General features: G+C 43.5%; 1 protein-coding gene across 1 annotated transcript in view; it reads left to right on the top strand.

Moving 5' to 3' along the window:
• Window positions 1-24,479, top strand: part of LOC146809852 (cytosolic phospholipase A2 gamma-like) — a 680,097-nt gene that overhangs the window by 341,179 nt on the left and 314,439 nt on the right. Inside the window, exon 7 of the mRNA XM_085616716.1 lies at window positions 23,259-23,376. Coding sequence (XP_085472842.1) covers window positions 23,259-23,376 — 118 coding nt within the window. The remainder of the gene's footprint in view (window positions 1-23,258; window positions 23,377-24,479) is intronic.

The raw sequence follows: 24,479 nt of genomic DNA, 5'->3' as shown, positions 1-24,479 counted from the left end.
GATATACTGCTTGGGTATTTGTTTAAGTGGCATTCAAACTACACATCCAAACATGAATGATAATGTTTTGAACACAAACAGCAGTTTTTTTAAGGTGGAAGGTTAACAAACATTTCAGGTGAGTTATTTATCTGAGCAGACTGTTTCTGTAATTCTGAGCACAGAACTTCATCCATAAACACTATAGGCACTGTTTTGAACGCAAGCAGCTGATATGAACTCAAAATTACATTTTCAAGTTGAATGTTTATTATTCGGGTAATCTATTGATTGCGAAATGCATTTTGCATAAATAGACAGAATTTCACATAATGTTGCAGCAATTTCACGTAATTATGCTACACAATATTACTTGAGTTGCAACCACTTGTATTTAAGATCCAATTTAATGGTCAAGTTGTTTTTTTTATTACTATTTTGAAAATGCCATTTTTAGAATGTTGGCATTTTCTTGCCAGATTCAAATGTGCCTTTCTGCCAGTGGCATTTAGGAGCTGAATGGCTCCTTGAATATGTGTGAAGTGGCTACCAAAGATGAGACAAAGAAGGAAGGATTGACCCACCCCTGACAGAATGACCATCTGGATTAGTCCCAGGAACTTGATAGACTTCAACGGCTGCCTACACTATCACTGGCAAATGTAGCACAACATCTGGGCCTTCCCCCTCTATTGTCCTGCTAGCCATCCAGGCACTACTCTCAGTGTAGAGGAGCTGCCCCATGAACCGGCTTTGAATGCCCACAAAGGAGGGGTTCCTATTATCATACTCACACTTTTGGGTGGGCTCAGACAGCTCTGCATAGGAGAATAAAGGTTCTGCCATCTTGGTTTTAGGTAGAGAGGGGCACTGTGGGAGAGTATACTGTAAAATGCACAAGTGTTGCAAAGTGGGTATGGTTACCCTCTGGAACCTTTATTCCATTAGGGATCGGCCAGGAGCTTCCCCCACCCCCAGGCTGGCCCAGGGCTTAAATGTAGCACCCCACAGTACCCTCTTCAGAACAATTCCAGACCTGTGGAAGGCTGAAGGAGGACTGCACCAGCTGTTGTGACCTGTGGGGAGAATCCATAGGGATGGAGCTTTTCACAATTGTACCCAGGACCAATCAGTGGACACCCCTGGTCAGTTGACTAATCTCCTTTTAAGCTACAAAGACACAAAAGCTGTGAGAATCCCCCAATCATAAAGAGCCAAGCTGACCAGTTCCAAAAGGACCTTCTCTGGACCGAGCTGGTGGATTCTACTGGAATGAGTCCTGACCCCTAAGTGGTATCCCCTAAGGTCCTGGGGCCCTTAGATAAGTGTCAGTGTGTATTTCTCCTGCCCAAACTGCAAAAGCTGTATTTAGAAACATTTTTGGCACCTTTTTTCTCTGAAGAACTGGCAGGAGACTGGGACTGCTATTGTGCCAAAGAAGAAAATCATAGAGAGCTTCACTGAGAGTGATACCAAGCCGAAGCCGATCAATATCAAAACTTTCCTGGCCACAGACGCCGCACGCTCGAAACTTTCTTGCCTTCATCAGTGATGAAGGCAGTGGGATCCCATTCTTCAGCAACCCACTGACGCAAACTTCAAATCAGATCCAGCATGCAGCTTGCTTGATGACCATATTTTCTGCCACCCATGCTCTATTGCGTCAGCCTCAAACCTTATAAACTTGTCCCAGTCTAGGGCAGTCAGTAGCCAGTGGTTGGCGAATTGTGCTTTTTGGCACTTAAATATCTCTTGCTAACCATATTGGATCTTTATTGTTTTTGTGTCTTTGTTGTGTTGTATTCTTGACTTTTTAACTCTGTTGCTACTTCTAAATGGTTTGCTAATTTTCTTAAATTAATCCCTTAAATTAATCCTGTCTGTTCTGTGCCATGACTACCTGGGGTTGAGTTCCGTCTTAAATTACTGAAACGTTTATTGGACCTAACGAGGCTAGTACCATTATTGCTTGTGGTGGACTGCCATCCACTTCAACTAAAAATACACTTTGTCACAGTGTGAGCAGCATGAAAAGTAAGAACCTTAAAGACAATGTTTAATAACTTAGGGCCAGATGTAGGTAAATGCATGATTGCGATTCCATAATAACGATTTTTAGGGAATCGCTATTAAGGAATCGCAAAATGCCATGTAGGTAGAAATCGCGATATTTTTTGTGATTCCTTAATTGTGAATCGCAAATTCCGATTCGCAATTAAGGAATACCTTCCCATTCATTTTTATGGGCCAAGAGGCCCATAGGAATGAATAGGAATTGCTCCCGCAATTTGCGAGTCACCAAGAGGCACTCGCAAATTGCGGGAGCAATTTCAAGGGTGCCAGCGTTCCAAAAGGACATCCTGTTGCACTCATGAAATGTGCATGTGTGCACATGTGGCGCACATACATGCCCTAAGGGCATGAATGTGTGCCACAGGGCACTTAAAAAAAAGCAAAAAAGTGTTTTTTTAAAGGAAATCGCTAATTACCACCAACTTGAAGTTGGTAGTAATTAGCGATTCCTTAAGGCTAAAGTGCACTTTCTTTTGTGCTACTTACATTGCATTTAAGGAATCGCAATTTTGCGATTCCTTAAATGGAAGAGCAAAATAAGGAATCGCAATTTTGCGATTCCTTATTTTGCTTGTAGGTTTCAACTTACCTACATTGCTAGCTGCCAAATAGCGAGCACTAACGCTGAAATATTGCGAATTTCAGCTTTAGCGCTCGCTATTTGGCCATCTACATCTGGCCCTTACTGTAATGGATAATGTAAAATGGCATTTTCCAGAACATTAGTCTGCAGCCTCCCAATGCAAGAGCTACTATTTATGGAAACTGTTGGTGCTGAGAAACGGACTAATGACAATCATTGCAGTACATGGACAACCCCACCCCCACCAATCCTATACAAGGGCCAATGCGGAAAACCTTTGTAATGAGGATACCAGGCAAAAGCCCAGATTTTCTAAGGCGGTGCACTGTTAAAAAGTGACGCACAATGACACAAAGTGATTAAAAGCATTGAGATTTACTTGCCTGTGCCAAAAGTATTTTGCCCTAGAAAGGCACCCCTTTGTCAGTGCAAGCAGCGTTGAACATTGCTTTGTGCTCCTTTGCTTCAAGAAGATATTACTGGAGGATATGTGGACAGACCAGTGCAAACACTCATCGGTTTTGACACAAATCCCGATCTACTAGGATAGCCAGACCAGGAATTGATATAAAAATAAATGACTCCTCAAATTAGGCAATATAAGGGAAAATGTTTTCTTCTCACAAAAAACCCATGTGTTGCTTCAGTGCTAAAGTGCACAGTATTCCTCCACTGCATGAGATCCTTCTGAATTTCTCTAGGCACAGGAAGAATGTTACTTTAAGGGTATGCGTCCAGTATAAATCCTATCCTAGACAGAGCACACTTACCTTTGCATCCTGGTGTGAAGCTGTGTGTCACACACAGCAACCTGCTTTTCCACCTTGCACAACTTGAGTTGCTGCACTGCATTCCGTGAAAAACCTGCCCCAAAATGTAACGGAGTGCCAATTCATCTCACAATCATGCAATACCTGGTCTGGGAAGATTAGATGCCAGAGACAGGAGCACAGTTCCTGTGTTTTTCATGCACGTGCGTATCCCTTTCTGGGGCTTGAAATGACTTGTCACTGCACATTCAACTAAATAGCTCGTTGCAGCCACTACACAAAGAGCACCCTGACATTGCCCTTTATGTCACTCATATTCAGCACCAAAACCATGCTCTGCACACTCAGGCCAGCACAGTATGCCAACATCACTGCTGACATCCTGACCTGAAGTATTATTTATTCTTCACTTCTTCACAGTCTAGATGAAAGAGAACCATTCCTTCATTTCGTCCATCTCAAGCATAAATAGACCAAAAGGTTTTCTTAATCCTGTAGAAAAAGGTTAGAAGGAACAAATATCGTCTTGCTTGATTTAAAAGGTTGAGTCCCAGACTCCCTAGAGCCCTCTGGTTTGAAATACATAATGATTCGGGCAACGCGGGCAGAGCCGTCTGTGTTCCAACAACACAAGCGCTACCACGCTTGCCTTCATTGTATGCGTGGTTAAGGCAGTGCACGGTCTATCTGCCGCTGGGTGGAAGCAGAAAGCAGGAAGGATCGAGAGAGGGCAAGGTGAGGTAAGTTAGGCTGGGGCCAGGGTTTGGGGGCAGTTTATAAGGGTTGGGAGGGTAGTTTGTAAGGGTTGGGGGTAGTTTTTAGTGCTGGGGGATCGGGATAGATTTCAGGGCTGAAGGGGTCAGGTCATTTTTAAGACTCGGGGGTGGGGTCGGGTAGGATTTACGGCTTAGGGGAGGGTGGGGTAGTTTTTAGGGCTGGGGGTTTGGGGTAGTTTTTTTAATTAGGGTTTAGGGTTTTAGCCCTCAGGGCAGTGAAAGGGGTTGGAGTAGTTTTGGGGACAGCGCAGGGTGGGAGGGTCAGGGTAGTATATGTTAAAGGGCAGCGTTTTAGGCCTCAGGGTTTCAGGCCTCAGGGCAGAGGGGAGGGGAATGGGTAGTTTTCAGGGAAGGCTTGGGGTCTCAGGGTCGGAGGGGAATGGGTAGTCAGGGCTTTCATGTTTTTACCACAAAATCGGGTGGTAAAGGCATGCGTGGTAAAGGAATGCATGGTTAAGACGCATTTGTGGTTTGGGCTGCGTGGTAGAGGCATGAGTGGTTTAGCCATGCGTCCCTCTATCATACAACCTAACAGAGACCCTAACAGCCCCTGCGGTGCGAGAGAGTCCCTCACATCTTTCATGTCAGAGGGGACCCCCAGCAGCCCCAGTTTACTGGCGGTAAAGGACTACAACAAGCAATTCAGAACTAAAAGCAAGCTTGACTGAGGCCTCGGGTGTGATTGAAGGGGGAGGGGTGGTCAGAAAAAGAGCTGAGAGAAAGGCGTTCACTGTGGCCCCAATTATTAAAAACCATGGTGAGTAAGAAAAATTCCTTCATTGTGGTATATCTGGCTCAGAATAGCCCTGAGCCCTGGTGCCACTGCACCTGCTACTGATTGCTACACTCTTGCTTGTTTCACAGGTAGGAGTGATTATTCCTTGCTACCGAAAAAATATGACTGATGCTTACCAAGCCCCATTAGCTTTCGTTTATGAAAACACTCCGAACTCAGGAATCCAACAAGTAAACTGCTGTCTATACTGGAGAAACTATGGATACACAAAAATAAGCAAAAAACACCTATCCTCTGGCCTGGTAGGGTGAATATGATTATTTAACTGTTGTAGAAGGTAGAACACGTTTTCTACAGAATTCATGTATTTTTAGACATGTTTTCCTTCCAGCTCAGTAAATAAAAGGGAAACTTAAAAAGGAATCATAGAAACTTGACTGAATACAAGATAGTACACATACATTAAATCTGGTTTAATATTAATTTCTTTGCAATAAATTAACGAGCAAAGCGATTTTGAACAGCAACAGGATCCAACAAGTATAGTTCCTTTTAGTTCAAGCCTATCTCATAGCACAAGCTGTCGGCTTGTGGACAACATATTTTGGACTTGCCAAATACATAGGGGAGTTTGCAGACTGCCCATTGCTTACCATTGGTTTACTTTACTGCCACTCCTATTTGCCTGCTTTCTATTGGATGCCTTTCCTTATTTTAGCCTGCCCATCCTGTGTTCCTCCCTCTCCCGAAGCATAGCCTCTTTGTCATCTCTTTGATTGGCTGGCCTCTATGTTTTTCCTCCCGCTTTTAGGGAAATACTTTTTTTCATTCAGTTCAAGCACTTCAGGAGAGTGCATGTGTTTCCAGTTCTAATCCTCATTTGCTTTTCTCCCACTAACATTGCTCTCTCTTGCCCATGTACCAATTTCCCTCACCTACACTCATGCTGCTCTCTCTCACCTGTTTGCTTCTCCAACCTCTTCTCCACATTGCTCTCTTATGCCTGTGTTCCCTCTCTCTCATGTGTCCCAGGACCGCCAAGTTGCTTAACCCCAGTGTTGCTTCATTAGCAAGACCTGCCCAAACTTCTCATCTGTTAACTTTATTTTTTAGGTGGTATCTCTCTATGTTTTTTTAAGAGTCACATTCTATTCTATTCTATTTGTCTTTTAAAGCTCATGGCTACCAGTAAGACCCCCAGTGCTGTAAAAGTCATCATATGGACGCGATAATCAGACGTTACCTACCATAGAGACATTTTTTCAATGACCTGCAAAACAAAATCTTGCATGAAAGCTGGTGAAGGTCAAGATGTAGAGAGTTCCACAGCCTGGAAGCCAGGTGGGAAAAGAGGCGGCCAGCCCAACGGGATTTACTGCATTTGGAGACCTGTAGTAGAAGGAGTGAGGAAGATCTCAAAGACCTTCCATGGGTGTATGGAGTAACACAAGGTCTCAAAAGGGTGGGGCCTTTCTTGTGAAGAGGCATTTGCAGAATGCATAAGACTTTGAATTGAACCCGCTGCTCGACCAGGAGCCAATGGAGGTTCCTCAGGGCCACTTTTGCAGATTGATGTTGGGAAAGATTCCTCAGGAGCTGAGCAGCAGCATTCTGGGTAATCTGGAGCACTTTTGTCACATACCGATGAAGGCCCAGATAAAGGACGTTGCCATAATCAAGGCAGTAGATGGTGAGAGCCTGAATAATTAGTCTCCTAGCTACAAAAGGAAGGAGATTTAAAATCTTTCTTATTAGTTTCAAAACTCCAAAGCAGTTGGCTGCAAGTAGTTGATTTTATGCTACATTGTAAAACTGGAGTCTAGCCACATTTCAAAGCTCGTTATCACTGGTTTTGGACTGGGTAGCCAGTCTAAGAATTCAGGCACAGGTAAGGGGATTCTTTGGTAAAGTTGTTAACCAGAAACATGACCTCAGTCTTGTCTTCATTAGACTTCAGTTTGCAATTGCCCATCCATCTGGCCACTCCCTGAAGCCACTGGACCAGACTAAGGTGAGTAGAACTGGGAATCGGGTGAGATAGAGAACACCAACTGGGTGTAATCGGCATAAGAAACAAACAACAGCCCAAATGCGTGGCCGATTTTAACAAGGGGATACCTATAGAGATTAGAACCTGGAAGGTTCTATCCTTCAAGAAGAAGGAAAACCAGTTTGAGGCATGGCTGACAACATCTTCTCTGGGTATCCTACGGATAAGTATTGCATGGTATACCAAGTCAAAGGTAGCACTAAGATCGAATAAAATGATGGCTGCGGAACCTCCTTTGTCCAACAGAGATTTATGTTCCTTGACCACAGACAGCAGAGTTGTTTCTGTACTGTTCTGAGGTCTGAATCCCATTTGAGTGGGATGGAAGATTTCAATGGAATCAAGGTGGTCAGAAAGCTGTTTGTTTACATGTTTGTCCAGGAGCTTTGAGGGACCAGGTAACATTAAGATTGGCCTAAAATTGCAACACCAAGGAGGATCAAGTCCAGGTTTTTTAAAGAGAAGCATAACCACTGCATGCTTCCTCTGCGGGGGAACCTACCCTTTGGAAAGGGTAGAGCTCAGTACCTCCAGTAGTGAAGGGACAATGCTTTCTGACCGTCGACACACGATATGTAGTGGGGCAGAATCAAGCAGGGAACCTGATTTTAATGCTTTTAAAAGGCCAGTGAGAAGGCTTTCCATAAGGCTATGGAATGTCTTAAGAGTCCCTTCGAATTGCACCAGAGGAAGCTCACTGCCTAAAGGTTCCTCAGTGATAGAGCCAGCAGGAAAAGAGGAGTAGATGTTGAGAATATTTTCATGAATAAAATAAGCCAGATCATTACTGCATTAAACTGATTGTTATAAGGCAGATCCAACAGAATTGGGTTCCATCATGTTCTTAAGAATCTGAAAGATCTCATTTGGAGAATTAGCTGATCCCTCAATTTTGGATGCAAAATAAGCAGATTGAGAGGCTTTTACTTCCACATTGTAGCTCCTGATTGCTTTTCTATTATTAGCCTTACTGATATCATCATAAGAGTTTCTCCTACGTCTTTCCAGACGCTAACAGTCTTTTTTAGGGCAAGTAGACTGGCATTAAACCAGAGGGATTTGTGACCCTGTTGAATGGTCTTACACCATCTTACAGGTAAAACCAGGTCCAATGCATTGGCAATCCTATCACTGACTCTGGAGGTAGAGGAAGTGAATCTCTCTGTCATGTTGGGTCTGGTAGCCTGAAGAGTGGCCAACCAGCCATCTACATTTAACTTTGACCAAGGATGTTTCAAGACTATGACGGTGGGGGGGACAGAAGAAGGAGAAGGCCTCGGATAGAAAAATTGGACACATGATGGGGTCCAACCAAGGAAGAGGAATGGTGCTTTGCACCTGAAGGTCAGGGATGCTGCTAAACACTTAATCAATAGTGTGGCCTTCTGCCAATTGCAGTAGTTGGAGAGATGCAAGGTTTAGGGACATGGTTTTAGCAGTCATGTTATCAAAATCATCAATGTGAAGATACAATCACCTAGCAGCATGAAATTGGCCCAGTTAAAAGCAATATCTGCAACCAGATTCAGAAGAGCCTTCAAAAACTGGGCATATGGACAGGGCGGTCTGTACAGTAAAATACCAGCAAAAGTGAAAGTAGGGCTTAGTGCAAGAGTAAAAAGGAGGCTTTCGCAATTTGCAGTTGAGAGAGGAGAAAACTCGCCCATTACAGCATTCTTATATATAGTAGCTAACCTACCCCCTCTCTTTCCAGACTGGTCTAGCATGTAGTAGAGTAGCCAGGGGACAGTGCTTGAACCACGTCGGGAGCAGAGCTATCTTGCAGCCATGTCTTAGTAAGAATGAAAGAGCAGGGGGCGACAGTTCACAATATATATGCGCTGAGCCGTGAGATTGGGAATCACATGTGGCAAATTTGAAATATGCATGGACTGAAAGCACTACTATTTTTCTTTACCAATCCTGTTGTATCAGTAAACAAAAAAAGCCTGTGCCTTTTTGTAGGCACGTTAAGATGTGTTGAAAACATGCACATGCCTACAAAATGATGCGGAGGCCATGTCATCACATTTCTTTAGGCATTCTGCACAGCAGCTGTGATGATGTAAAGCAGAGCTGCAATACATTGGCCTTTTGGGCAAGACCTTTTTGCTTTGCCAATTTTTTGGGCAGTTTTCCCAGCAGCTGTACAACATGGCTAACAACTGGACCTCTTATGGGCCAGAACTGTTGGCTTTATCAGTGCTTTTTCTTCATGGACCCTGGCTGACTTCAGGAAGCAGAGAGGTGTGATGTTATTTTGCGCTACATGGTGCATGCCAGATCTTTCAGTGAGTGATTTATCTTTTAAATAAGCTCTCTGCCAAGAAGCCTTCTGACGCTGTCGATTCTGTGTGTGTCATGAGCAGCAGACACATTAGGGCAAGACATTTTTAGGTCTTGCCTAAGACAACGCAAGAGTTCTCTGTTGCAGGACCTGTTGTTATCTGACAGTGGGCCCACAGCTCACCAACTGCTTGCCATTGGTTGGGTTGATTTGATTTTAATTTTTCTAAAGTACGTGAATGCCCGCAGGCATCTTGGATCTGACATGATGCTATATCCTTCCTCTTATGTTCCACCAGATCAATGACAGTAACTAATACATGGCTATATGGATGCTGAGAACAGCCAGATTTTTGCTGCTTTCAGAAGCAGAAAACATTGGCTTGACTTTTAAGTCCCAAGGGAAGTTTGTTCCAGAGTTTGCAGGTAGTATGGACAAAACTCCAGCCACTCCAAGTAGCTTTCCTAATTCTGGGAATGATCGCTGAACTTGATGTGGAAGATCGTAGCAGTCTTTTTGGCAAGTACCAATTGAATTTACTTTTAAAATACTCTGGTCTGGTTCCATGCAGAACTTTTGTAAGATAGGCATAGTGCTTTGAAGGCAACTCTTTTCTTGACCGGAAGCCAATGGAGCTCCACTAAAGCACCCTTTAAAGACTAATATTTAATATTTTACTTAGCAGGCGACAGGCTGTGTTCTGCAGCATCTGAAGCTTGCTTAGTGCTTTCTGTTGAATACCCAGATATAGGGCATTACAATATTGTTAGCTAGATAAGACTAGGGAGATGACCACAGATCTTTGCAGGTCAGACGTAATACCTTTCTTAGCATTTTTATAATGAAAAAAAAACAAAGATGTCTATTTGTGAGCTTATTTCACAAACGTCAGTTTGGCATCAAATATGGCCTCTACATTTTTACTTTCGAAACTGACATGGGGGGTGACAGAGGGACGGAGGCCTCCAAGATTGGTTGCAAAAGTTCATGTCTTTCACAAAAAGAAGAACTTAAGTTTTTGGGGAATTTAACTTTAGGCAGTTGCTTCCCATCTACTTTACAATGGCCTGTATGCAGTTGTTGAACTGATGTGCAACTCCTTCAGCATTGCTTGAGATCAACACTAATGTGGGTATCGTCAGCATACTATATTGTGGCAAAACCAAAAGAATGGATACATTTGGCCAAAGGAGCCACATACATATTAAATACCGTAGGACCGAGGGATGTCCCTTGAGGTACTCCCCAAGGGACACCCTTTGTTCATGATCTTCCAAGAATGATGCCAGAAGATTAAAGGCAGATCCTGTAATCCTAATTTCTGGTAGCTGCTCCATAAGGACTGAATGGCTCACAGTATCAAAGGCTGTGGAAAGATCCAAAAGGACCACCACAGCCCTCCCATTGTTATTTATGATGGACCTGATTTCTTCTGAGACTGCAACCAAGGCAGTCTCAGTACTGTGGCCAAATCTCTAGGAATAACCCTGGATAATAAGCTAAACATGCAGAAGCACATTAGCGCTGCAACAAAAGGAGCAAACTTTCAGATTAACACACTGAGAAAATTGAAACCCTTCATTCCCGCAAAGGACTTCAAACAAGCGGTTCAATCCCTAGTAATTCCCAGAGTTGACTATGGGAGCGTCGCTCTCTGTGGTCTCCCCAAGGCAACGACCGCTCCTCTCAGAGCATCAATCAATACAGCCGCGAGACTCGTTACAGGTACCAAAAAAACTGCCACATCTCCCCTGACCTGCATGCCCTAAACTGGCTACCTTTTGAGGCCAGGATCCAGTTAAAAATCGCCTGTATGACTCATTAGGCACTACACCACAAAACCCTGAGGTACCTAGCCGAAAAACTGGTACTATCAGGTGGTAACAGGTCTACCAGGAGTTCTAACAACCTCTTACTGAAACCGCAACGTTTCTCCAAGAAAAAAACGTACATTCGTACCTTCTCAGGAATGGCCCCCAGGATATGGAATGCCTTACCCCCAGAAACGAGACTCAATCCATCTACGGCTTTTTTCAAAAAAGAAGTGAAATCGATTCTCATGTCCAAATTCACATGAACTATAGCTATCTGCCTTTCTCTGTATTATGTATCTTGTATACACATAATTCTGTATTTATATGTACACGTCCTCCTTTTTTCCTATGTTTGCTATGTGAAGCGCTCTGATACCCGCAAGGGTCTTGTTCGCGCTATACAAAACCGTCAAAATAAAATAAAATAAAATAGATCTGAACCCAAATTGTGTTATTCTCCAAGAATTCTGACAGCATTTTATTGAGGGGTTTCTTGACGACCTTAGCAGGGAAAGGTAGATGAGATATAGATCGGTAATTGCTCTTTATTGAAGGACAGAGGGAAGGCTTTTTCAGTAGGGGCAGGTTCGAGACTTTTTTCCCTCCACCAGGAAAATAGTCTCCTTTAATGATATTTTTAAAAAGCATTGGGGCAACCTAAGGTATCCTATGAGCCACTTCTTGCATCACCTTGGGAGGAACAGGATCTGAAGTGGCACGAGACTTGGTTTGCATGATAAGCTCGGCCACTTGATTGCAGGAGTGGCCCATGCAGGTAAGAGCGGAGGGCGGGGTGGGGAGGGAGTTGATAGATGACGAGGCAAAATAAAATAAAAAATAAAGAATACCACTTATCTTGAGCTTCCCGCAGCACCGAGTTGGCGCCAGGTAAGTCTTTTTTTATTTTTTATTTTATTTTCCCTCATCGTCATTTGGAAACTCCATCCCCACCCTGCCTCATCACTCCACCGCTCCTATCTGTATGGGCCACTCCTGCTTGATTGACAGTGAGAGGGGGATAGCTGCAGGGGGATAGCTGCAGAAATCAACATTCTCTGGTCTTTGAATAGAATAGTCAGCCCTTTGTGCCTCCGAAGGTCTGAGGAGGTCAAATTCACTGTTAACTGCTTCTACTTTATCTTTAAAGTAGATTACATGTTTTTCACAGAAATCCTGACGGGGGGGGGAGCCAGTCAGAGAATTAGAGCTCATGAGTTTCTGGAGAGTTTTTAAGAGTTCTTTTGCTCTGTGTAGTATTAAGTTTTCTCCTTAATAATGATTTTTTGTAATCATGGATTAAACTTCCGTATTTGATTTTTTTTCCTCTTCCCTATATTGGGATCTCCACATTCTTACCTGAAAGATTTTTGTTTCATCTCTCTTAAGATATGAGAAAACCATGGTGTGGAGGAATTGTTTCTGTATGTTTAAACTTTTTTTTCTGGCACGAGTACGGTAACAGTGTCATGCAGCCACTTATAATACAATGCTGCTGCTTTATTTGTATTGCCTGGGAGCAATTGCCTTGAAATTTCTAGGTGTTCTTCCAGGACTATGTGAATCAGTCTATTCCAGGCGTGACACTTTCTTACCAACTTGGTTGAGTTTCCTATTGACTTAGGGTTTAATAGTTTTAATCTTAAACGAATTGCATTATGACCCGACTAAATAATTGGAAGCACTATCTCAATTTTTAGCTTAGAAAAAATTGAAAATACACCATCCAGAATGTGGCCTGCCTTATGTGTAGACGTCTTTACCAATTGGTTCATATTAAAACAATTATATGTTTCTAATAGCGAAGCTGTCTCATTATTCTTCACGTCCTCTAGGTAAAAGTTAACATCCCCTAAAACAGTCAAATTCGGGTAATGGATACTTCACTCCACAAGATTACTTAGTGCTCTTACAAACTTTACCTTGGGGCTAGAAGGTCTATAATTCAACACACTGTGGAATATATCCTAGACCAGTAATCTTCATTTAAATGAGAGAGCCTCACTCTCAGCTAAGGTTGTCACTCTCATTTGCTTGCTTTTCATTCATTAGTTGTGTAGGCTTACCTTTCTCTTCTTGTGTTCATCCTGCCCTTGTAGCAGGGATGCATTACATTTCTCATGAACAGCTAACTTTTTCAGATGCTACCTTTTTCTTTTTGTTTAAAAACTCTACAAGAATTCTTTTCCCCCCTCCCGCAGCATTGCCTTCTTACCCATGTAGTTTCTCGCCACCAGGGCTAAAGTGCTTGTGCTCTCTCTTTGAAACATTGGAAATTGGCCTACACCTAACTAGCACATTTTATTTACTTGTAACTCCCTAGTAGATGGTTCTACATATACAGAGGGCCTCTAAAATTAAATGCTATTAGTGGGCTTGCAGGACTCATTGTGCCACCCACTAAGGTCAACTTTTAACACTTCTCAGGCCTGCCACTGCAGCCTGTAGTGCAATTTTAAACTGCCATTTCGACCTGTCAAAATCAAAATGTTGTCTGCGGCACACAAAAAGGTACACAACACCAGGCATGCCCCGACTTTTGTACCTCACCAAGACAGTTTGGAGACCTGACAAGTGAAGAACTTACCTGAACCCGATGTAGAGGTAGGACTGGGATCCGCCCCACACATATGGCACCAGGTATAAATATTGGACTTCCAGAATCACTCAAAAGAACACTTCTGGCCTGTGGAAGTTGCAGAAAAGGGTGACATGATACCAAGGCACTGCACTGCTGCTTGAAAGACTACCTTGCTGTCTGAGAAGTAAGACTGAGCCTGCTTGTTTTTATACAAGGCTACCTAGAGTGACTCCAAAGGTCAGTTGGTTGACCTCATGTGTGAACTACAGAGACACAACTAACTTCAGAGCCTCTCTGCACCTAACCAGCTGACCTGCTGCTATGGACCTGTCTGTACCTAAAAATGGACCTGCCTTAGCCCTGATGGCCTCTTCTGGGGTGAATCCTGGATCCCTTAGATATGATTGACCAGGTCCTGGACCCTTGGCTGGCATCAGAGTTTACTACTGCTGAAGTGACAGTAAAAATCCTTAGGTTTGCCAAGGTGTGGAGTGACAGCTTGGCACAAAAGCAGTCAGGCTTAACTTAGATGCAATGCGTAAAGTATTTATGCAGCACACAAGCACTTATAAAGTGAAAACACACAAGAAAAGTCCCAAACTAATTTAGAAAAAATAGAGTACATTTTAATAAATTATTTGACACCAAAATGACAAAACTCCAATCAATAGAATCTGAGTTCTGAATTGTTTTTATGTAATTTGAAATCTATTGCCTAAAAAAGGCACCAATTGTAGACACCTAGTCAGGTGAGACTGGGGCGGAGTTAAAAGTTATAGCCACGATGGAGCACAGATACGATACAAGAAGGGGATTGGACCTGGTCACTGCTTGCCTTCGTTCTTAGATGACATTTTTTCCGAAGAATTAATGCAGAGGTAAAGTTTAGCAGGGCAAGGCAGCTGGCATTGTCCGAGTAGGAAGTGCTGTTGTTGGGGAGCCGCTGGCCGAAGTCATGGTGAAGAATCCTTCATTCCAACTTATTCTCTTTTTTTGGAAGTCAAAGATCCCCAGCAGAACAAAGGCGCACAATGTTGCTGATGATGAGGGCTGCATGAAGCTAGATATACCTTCCGCAAGGAGCCACTGAAGAGGATTATCTGTTGTGTAGAAGAATTTAGTAGCAGCTTCCACAAAGTCAGGCAAACTGGCGATGGTGTTGTTATGCTCTCAGTGTTCAAAGCACATCTGAGCTGCAACCTGCTAAGAAATAGAGAATGTGTGCTCTGTGAGCCAAGAACACTTGACTTCTACATATGTGGAAAGAATCCAGCCAGTGCTCTGTTATGGGCCGTGAGACTTAAAAGTGGATGAGAAGACTTTATTTCTTTATATTCTGCTCCCTGAAATGCTATGTAAAATATCCTTTTTCGACATACATGGGTGTGTAGGTGTGTGTATTACCCTTTTTAGGTCTTGCTGAGGCCAGCGCATGCGCTGGCTCGTAGAGACATTTTGTAGTTGGGATTTTTAAAGTGCTGCCTGTGGCCTAAAGCTTGAGTGCACGTAAGCGTGCACGCGCGCAGCCGCCAATCACTGCTGCGCGTGCACCACTCACCTGCTTGCCACACAGCGCTCCCGTCCAAGCGATCGCGATCACTTTCGCTTTGATCGCGATCGCTATTACTTTCGTTTTCACGGCCACGCGGCCGTTACTCTTTCTCCCGCGCCGCCTCCCTCTCTGTGTCTGCCTCCCACTCTCAAATGGCGTCTTTACAGCACCTCCCAAGACTCGTGGACAAGGCACACCTCCCATTGCCTGCCGCCTGGTGTGGACTACACTACAAGTCCCGTGATGACCCTGTATGCTTCGCCCCCTGTCACTTTCTCTGCCCCGTGCAGTCTGTGCCCGGGCTTGGATCGATGTAAGCCTGCTGGCCTTTGCTGCTCGCTCCTCACGGTGCCCTATATCAGGTCAGTGCTGCTGCTTTTAAGCTCACTCCGTTTCTGAGCCTGCCCAGTGACGCGCATTGTACACACTGAGTGCAGAGTGCTTCATTCATTCACTGTGCGCGCTCCCAGCAGTCACCGCCGAGCAGAGAGGGGACACAGCCTGTACAGGGGCCATAGCGTGCATCTGTGGGCACAAGGACCGCTTCTTCGATGTGTCTGCACACCACACATCAGAGCACCATTTCTTGCCATGCACGGGACGGGAAGCAATGCATGCATAACTCACCACCGTAGATTGAGTGCACCGCACAGCAGAGCACCATACCTTGCCATGCACGGTATGGAAAGCACTACATGCATAACTCTCCCCAATAGACAGAATGAACCACACAGCAAAACACCGGGCAGGCAGAGCACTCACCACCCCACAGAGGCCACATGATGCACGAATCTGCCCATGGGCACCGTGTGGATCACGCTGTACAGAAAGCACAGCATGCGTTGCCCTGCCCAAGTGCCCAGAAGGGCCCAGGGACACCTCACACAGGTTGTCGCATGCATTGCCTTTCCTAAAAACACAATGCAGTCTGTGCTTGTTTAGAGCTGATTTCACATCTCTATCCCCCTACCTCTTTTGTCGGCTTTATTAATGTGCCCTTCGATTTATTCATGTTTTTCTCTTTTTAACAATATTCTACTTTCTGAGTCCCCCCGCCCCCATTCCATTTGTCCTCAACAGCTTCTCTTCTTTACTCCTTTCCCGTTTGTACCGATTACTTTCCTTCCTTCCATTTTCTTTTTTCGTTGTGATATATATCCTTCATGTTGGCCCAACTCCCAATTGGAGACATGCAGTCAAGAGGCGTGGCACAACTGAATTCGGGAGTTGTTGTTGTTTGTTCATTTTACAGAAAATATACCTTAAGGTGGAAGGGACTTTTTAAAGTTTGTTACTTTAGAATCACCCTCTTGCCTTTTCAACTCGATTCCATCTTGTCGAAGACCAGCCAAACACGCTTCACTTGTTAGTAATACATTCATCCACTTGTCCATATATTTATTCATTTATTCCGGGGTTCCACTGAGCTCACTTCTTGACATTTTGCAAATGTCATTTTGCACCATGCGTGCGTTAGAAATAAAAGGCACACGCATTTTGATCGGCACACGCATTTTGATCGGCACACTTAAAAGCATTCGTATGCTGTTTAAGATCCCAAAGTTCACATTTCCGGGATTCCTCAGATTCCCAGAGACAAAGGGTAGGGGTGGGGTGCATTATCCCAGCGTTGTAGTGGTATGATAGGCAATTGTTTTAATTTTTTTGTTTTTGTTTGGGTTTTTTAAATGATGTGCAGTGTGTCGTTTGTCTGCTTCTAAGTTAACTATTGAGTAACTTGATCTGGTCGCCTTAAAGATCTCGACGGCTCAACAGTTCTATGTATGTTTATAAGTTATAAACTGCCCGATTTGTAAACATGGACTACTTTTTAGCAATCTAATGCACTAAATGGGCCGCTTAAGCTCGTAAACACACTACCAAGCATCAACACAGCAGAAGTTTTAAATATGAAATTATGAAAACACTTTATTTTGAAGAATTATTTAAACACGTACAAAAACAATGATTCAAAAAATGTGTTCAAATATTAAAAATATCCTATTGGTTATATATAAGGTAAGAAAAATGCTTAAAATACGTTTTTATTATAACTTTTCAACATGTTGCACAGCACCCATGCGGCTCTACAACATAGCTTAAAGACACTGACAAAGCCAATAGCTATGCCTAAACACTTACAAGACCCCAAAGGCGAGACCTATTCGCTATGCCAATGCTTGTTTTGCTTTGGAAGCAGTGCTAGCGCTATGTGCTCTACAGACATCTAGAGGTCAACCGTGGTAGAGCACACAAGGATAGAATGTTGTTTTGAGCAGTCCTCAGTGACGTGCAGTTTGCAGTCTTCTTTTGTAAACTGAAATATTGTCTGTTTGTTGACTTGAATGTATCAAGGGAAACAAATGACTAGAGAAGCTGGACTCATTAATATATTAATGTAACCAAATTCAGAGGGGCATTTATTTGTCCTTGTGACTTTGACTCATCGCACCACAAGTAAAGGGAGTGGTTTACAAACAGGTGACTGCCGATTTAAGCTCTACTTTTGTGCTATTTTCAGAATATGCAGAAGGTGAAGTTACTTTGATTCATCTGCGTACAGAAGATTATACGTGTCTCCTGGGTACCAACCTCAAACCTGTAGCCCAAATCATATGTATTTCATGCGACAGAGACATCTAGTGTGAAATCTTATGAAGTACAGATAGAAAAGGAGTTTGTGAATTTCAATACGGTGACATGGTAATTGTAAACAAAATACTCTGCCCGCTCGCTGAACTCTGCAGAATTTGGCAGAGTTTTTCAGGAATTCCATAGAGTGAAACTCTGTGAGCTCTGCCCACAAAAACAAATCGGTGAGTTTTGTCTACCAGGACATGAAAAAATTGAAAGTACATGTCCAACTTTTTAACTACAATGCACCCTACTCGATGCGATGTCTAGCGCTTACCTTACAGGTAATGCATATGTAATAAAAAGGGAGTTTAAGGCTTGGTAAGGGTTTATCTTGCCAAATTGAATAGGCGGTGTAAAACTGCTAACAGATTATACTGGCAGGCATGAGACATGTGTTAAGGGGTACTTTAAGTGTTACAGTATCTAGTATAATTTTATTTACCAACCCTGAGTGTATTGTATTCCACTTTACTATGGAAGTGAGTTAAATATGCCAATCAGTTCTAACCCAATTTTACCATGTTTAAGGGAGGAGCACAAGCACTTTACCATTGGTTAGCATTGGTAACAAAAGGGCAACAAAAACTAATTCAGAGAAATAGGACATATGAAAGCAAAATATGTGGGTTTGAACCAGCAGAGAGGACCAAGTCCAACAGTGATAATTTCTATCTGTTGCATAGAAGTCCTACTATTGTTTCCCATATCTTTTTGTCAAATGTCAAAAAGGAGGGATTCCTAAGGCAAAATCAGTTTTCTTTGGACAGGTCCAAGGTGGGGTACCCAATTGGTTCTCTAACTGATGCAGCCCTGGCCTGGGGAGTTTATTTGGTTATGGCCAAAGACCCTTGTCTGCGCAATAATGCAATTTTTGGGAGTATTTCCAGGAGATGTTTGAGAGACCAGATTGTGAACCTTCTGCCAAAGATGCCTTGTGTAAAATGTAGTGGTGGCTCCTCCTTAAAGGCAAAGGAGCGTCGCCCCACTGCTGGAACTGTAAGCTGAATACAAAAAAAAAATGATAATGACAGTTGTTATTATCATCTTGTTTTCTGTATTCAGCTTTGAATACAAAAACAAATGAGTTAAAAAAATGATATCGATCGTTATTATCATTTTGTTTTCTGTATTCAGATTGCAGCTGAAGGCAGGGGGCGAGCTGGGCTCCTCGCTTCACAGAGGGAGGAGTGGTAGCTGCACCTAAAGTGCGCACTCTGCATGCTCTCCACACAGGCTGTATTACGGCCTGCATGGAGAACATGCCTGCAACTGTATGAGCACCGAGCCACAGCGCTCAGACCAATAACAGCACTGCTAAGGCAGCATTGTGATCGATCAGAGAATTCTGCGAGGCTGTGTGCTTCCTGCGGAGGGAGAACAGAGGACGGAGGAAGAAGAAGAAGCAGCAGCCAGCGGTCGGTGGTATAGGTTGGTGCTTTTTAAAAAGTGTATTTTTATTTCCCACCCCCTCCCTCCGTACCCCCGCCTAGCCACACCACCCGTGTTCGGTAGCAGCTGCTACAGGTAAAATGACCGATAGAAACTCCAACATACTACCCTTTTGTTCCCAGTTTCAGGAGATGACTGTTAAAACTACTTGGGTGGAACACATCACGATGACCTTATTCCGAAGAGGGTGAAGGGAGGAGTTAAAGGATGAAGTGGCAGGAGTTCTGCAGGCCTCTCCATTTGCTGAACTCCTAGATCAAATTCTCCTGATATAACACAGACTTAAGGAGAGGAGAATGGAAAGGTGGGTAAATCAGAGGTTCTCTTCTACTTCTCCTAGAGTCTTACAATGGACTGAGTCTCCAACTGAGTCTACTGATCCTTCACCTGATGAACCAATGTAGGTTGGGTCCTCTAGAGGCCCATTGTCCCTCACTGAAAATGATTGATAATGTAAAGGCTGTGTCTCTATTGCGCAAGCCCACGTTGTCTGCTACAAGACTGTCCTGTTTGACTTTTTAGACATCAAGGAAACGCCAGATCTGATCCTTTATAAGGGATAAAGGGGTGGAAGATTCTGCTTCCCTGGTGTTTTCAGTTCCTCCGATGGGTCCACTTCAGGCTTGCTCATGTTAAACTTAATTCTGCTAATCCACCCTAGCCAGTTCATCTTTGTACAGCTCAGTTAGATTCAGATGCCTCAGGAATATATATAGGCGTGAGCTATGCCCTGAAACTACAAATTATTGTCATGATGAAGTCTTCACCAGATCATGTACAAACTATCGATAGGTCTCCATCTACAGGATAAATCTAAGCTTGTGACCTCTATAAATGTTTGTCTCTTAGTGTCGCTAGGTGATCATAAGGAGATGATTGCCTTTGTTTTGATCATATCAGCGAATTATGCCATTGTGCTTGGGATACCTTGACTGGAGTAACACAATCCCTACATCTGCAGGTAATCTAGGATTGTGTCTCTTTCCTTTCAGTTCTGTAGCAACAATTCTTGTTCTGACAGAAGCTATTGGGCTTCAGTTCTGCAAGTACTTTCTGAAGATCAGTCCCACTCATCTATTGAACAAACCTTGTCCACCCTTGGATATACCAAGAACTCAGTGATGTTTTTCAAAAGCCTACCTTTGTGTCACTTCCTCCTCCGAGGCACATGGACGTTCTTCTAGTAGGGCCATCCCAACCAACCCCAGAGCCAGAATATCATACATAAATCTTTGTAAACACCTTATTTTCCGGTCTTTGCCTAATGGAGCGCCTCTTTTCTTCCCTCAAAAAAGTCAAGAAGCTAGGAGCTCCAATTGGCGATTGTGGGTTTAATGTGGTCACCATAAACGACGGTTACACACTTCCTCTAATCAGAGACATTCCTGAGTCGGTCCATGGTGCCAAATATTTCACCAAATTAGATCTCTGTGGGGCTTACTAACTGCTCCAGTTAAAGTGGAATATGGCCTTTTGGACACACGTTGAACAGTATGAGGCACAGTTAAGATGGAAACCACACTGCACACACTTCTCTAAGCTCCATGTGAGGCCTGCTTAATCTTTCTTTTATCGTGAGTGCAGGATGGCAATGGAGTGCTGCAGTCAATCATCAGTGCCCCCTGGTGAGGGACTGTTGGTGGCTATTCGCAGCCGGCGGTGGACCCTGTATGATTGGTAAGGCCCGGCGGTGTTTGATATGTGGCTGGCTGCCCCAACTGGGCTTCTCTGGCTGCAGAGCTCCGGAGGAGTTTGGAGGACATACTACGATCTGCTGTGTGGCTGGCAATGGGCATCTGCTGGTTCCTGCACCTCCTGGCAAAGATCAAATTGAAATCCTGTTGGAGTAAGTGGACCCAGAGTTAAGAAGTAGGTCCAAAGGCTGCAGATAAGGGACTGCAGTAGCCCCAACCTACACAGCTGTCCTTAAGTGATCCTAGAGGCACACAGGCCGCCTGAGTATTTTACGGATCCCATTTTGCTGTGATGGGTCACCGAGGTGCACAATTGGGGTACTGTACTGACTTTGTGGCACTCTATGGCCACAGATTGCCCAGGTGCCAGATAAGTGTTTTTCCTGGGAAAATCTTTGTGTTTGAGCACCTGATCCTGCTCAGTGCCTCAAGACTGCACTACCCCCTCCTCTTTTGGGCGTTTACTTCATGGTGGGCCTCTTGCATGATATCTGTCCCTGACTACCTGTCTGGCCCTTTCTGAGGCTGTCCTAGGTCTGTGGAGATGCCCCAACTACAGTGGCTACACCGCCCAAATTGACTATCCTGTGACTGTGGCCCTACCTGGGGGTAAAAATGTATGTTTGTGTAAGCAGGCTTAGCTCTTTACCAGTGGCAACTAGGCTGATTTAGATTGACCACAGTTGCCAAAATGTTGTCCTTTACTCGTTTGAAATTTCAGGTATTGCGAGGAGTCCCAACCAAATAACACTCCTTTTACAGCCAAGAGAGCTGGGTACAAATGCACTGGTGCTCCAGACTCTGGGGTATCCTGTCGAGGATGTAGAGACACTCTTCAATGAATATGGAGTTAGTTCCAGGTAATAGACCATGCCCCTAAGGTTGCTATTTTCTTCATTTGTGAAACGGCCTGTTCTAGATGATGGTCAAGCCCAAGACCACTAAGTATCCCCTCTCAAGGGCATGATGGAGTCACTGTCATCAGCACTGACAGTAGCCAACCCCTTCGGCGAGGGGCTTAAACACTAGAAAAATATACAGGGAAATTTGATATGATTTTGCAAGTTATCCTAGACACTAAAAGTACCCTAGAATCAAAGATTGACAGAGTCAATTTGCTTAGGGGGATCATAGAAGCTCACAGAGTATGCGGACAGTAAGGAATCTGTGCTGACCTCCATGACCCAACATTGAAGGAGGTGCAAACTCAATTAAAACCCTTAAATGCCAAGTTAAGAGATCTCAAGTTTAGAGCTGAAGACTTGCCCAAGACAATCTCAGTCCTGAGTCCTGGCCAGTAAAATTCCCAAATTCTTTTCAATTTAGTGGGCCAACTGGGTTATAGGTCAGTCTTCTCTGCCAGGAACAGCACTGTATTTCATTGTTGCTAATCTTCTTAATCACATAGATTGTGACCTCCTCCTGAAGCTTTCTCGCATGGTTGTGTAAATGCAACCACATCTACTTGTATCCTGATTACACCACTTAGTTACAAAGTAGGTGCAGCTCTTACATGGCAGTTAAACAACAATTGTGCCTAATTGGCTTGACGTATGCCCTATTGTTCCCTGTGAGATTCAGGGTGATTAAGGGGGACAAGACACACATATTTCAGTCGCTGGGTGAAACATGGTCCTGGATGAACTTGAAAGGCCGATGGTCCCCCTGGAGAATGAGGCACACGGGGCAGGCGGGGAATGGAGATTCATGGGGTGGAGGAGAGACAGGAGATAGTGAGGTCACACCACAGACATGCTGCCGTCCAATAAGCATGCAAGGTTATGCCACACATCCTGCAACAGAGCATACATGTATTTGTGGTCCATCCATGAGATGATGATGGATCAGGAGCTCTAGATTCCATCAACTCTGAAATGTAACTGTTGAGGAGTCCTGCCTTAACTCCAACAGTTGATTGTAAGGAGCCCTGTATGTTATGCTATGTAAAAATGCTGAACAAAATGTATAAAAAACAGGTACTTTAGCTTTTGGAGTTGAGAAAAACAGTTATGTGATATTATTAACTAATAGCCATGGGTTGCTAGAACTGTTTTCAGGCCTGGAGTCATATTTCTGCATTGCTAAGAGTCTCTGCGGGTGGCTGATGATGTACATGAATGTAAAAAATATTTGGCAAATGTAACAAAACTATTTATGACCCTATTCCTGCTCATAACTGAATTAATGAATGTTTCTGTTTCCCTTGGAACCTTTTTTCAATGCATGAATTTAATTATATAATTGTCTGAAGGTTTAAAACACATCTTTCTGTTTTTTTAGTATAATAAGCACACCATGTCTAGTTGGAAACCATTTCTTCAAAATGGATCTCTGCCATATGGTATCTGTTCTGCAATTGACAAGGACACCATTGAAAAAACAAATTTTACAAACCCAGGCAAGTAACAGAAAACGATTTAATCAATATGGAGCATAGGGATTGATACTGCAATGGTTTGTATACCCGAGTCCTCATTCTCTTGCTCTGCAGTATTTAGAATATACTTTCTGTATGGGAGAAAACATCTGCAAATGATTTGCTTATCTCTCAACGCATTTTGAATTCTGGGCACCGAGATGAGTTTGTTTACGTCCAAGCCTACACCAATGCGGGTGATCTATTACCCTTTCTGTCTACCGAAAGGAGCTGGACATATTTGCACTGTGCTCCCATTTTCCAAATTCCCAAAATTAATGAAGGCTGTGGGAGCTTTATGTCCTCCAGCAGTTTCCCCATTTAAGGGTTTCCCACTTCCAAGATGAGAGGCATTATAGAATGTGTACCTTGTGCATCTTGATTTTAGGATGGCTACTGTCAAATGCTATTCTCAGCAGTTGGACGCCAACCACCCATTGCCTTATGCTTCCCCTTGCTCCATAGCCATCGCCTACCAATTACCATAGCCATAAAATACTGGATACACTACTATGAAGGTATTATGTATGTTTACTACTTTGCTACATTTTCTAGAATTTCTTTAGAGTTGCAGGATTCAGTTTTCTAAACTCCTTAGTATTAAGGCCTCAGTAAATGTGCCAACCCAAATCAGAAAACTAGTTAGAGTGCAATCAATAAACTACCTACTGAACACTATTTGCTTAAGATGTGTTTTAGTTATTGCTCAGTCACACAATCATTATTAAGAGACACTTAGTGGAACAACAAATCCACCTTCATGAATGAGTAACACACTCAAAGATCTCTAAAAATTGCATACACTGAAATTTCCACAGGTGTGGTGTCCTTTTAATGGAACAATGACATTCTGACCTGATCTCTTATCCCTTGGGGTGTGTGGTTGTGTGTGTACCAGCATGTCTCTTAGGCTGTGTCCCTTTTTGTGCAAGTAATTGGTTTTGGGAAGTGTGTGTTCCTACTGTTCAGCATGCTCCAGTGCTTGTTGAACATATTGCTCACTTGGTTGGATGCACTGTTGTAGATCAAGATGCATATAGGTTGGTCTTCCTTCTCTTTCGGTGGAGGGATCAACACGTAATGCC

Source organism: Triturus cristatus, chromosome 7, assembly GCF_964204655.1.
Source record: "Triturus cristatus chromosome 7, aTriCri1.1, whole genome shotgun sequence".
Lineage (NCBI taxonomy): Eukaryota > Metazoa > Chordata > Amphibia > Caudata > Salamandridae > Triturus > Triturus cristatus.
Note: the sequence above shows the minus strand (reverse complement) of the source record. Positions and strands in the feature narration are given on the sequence as shown.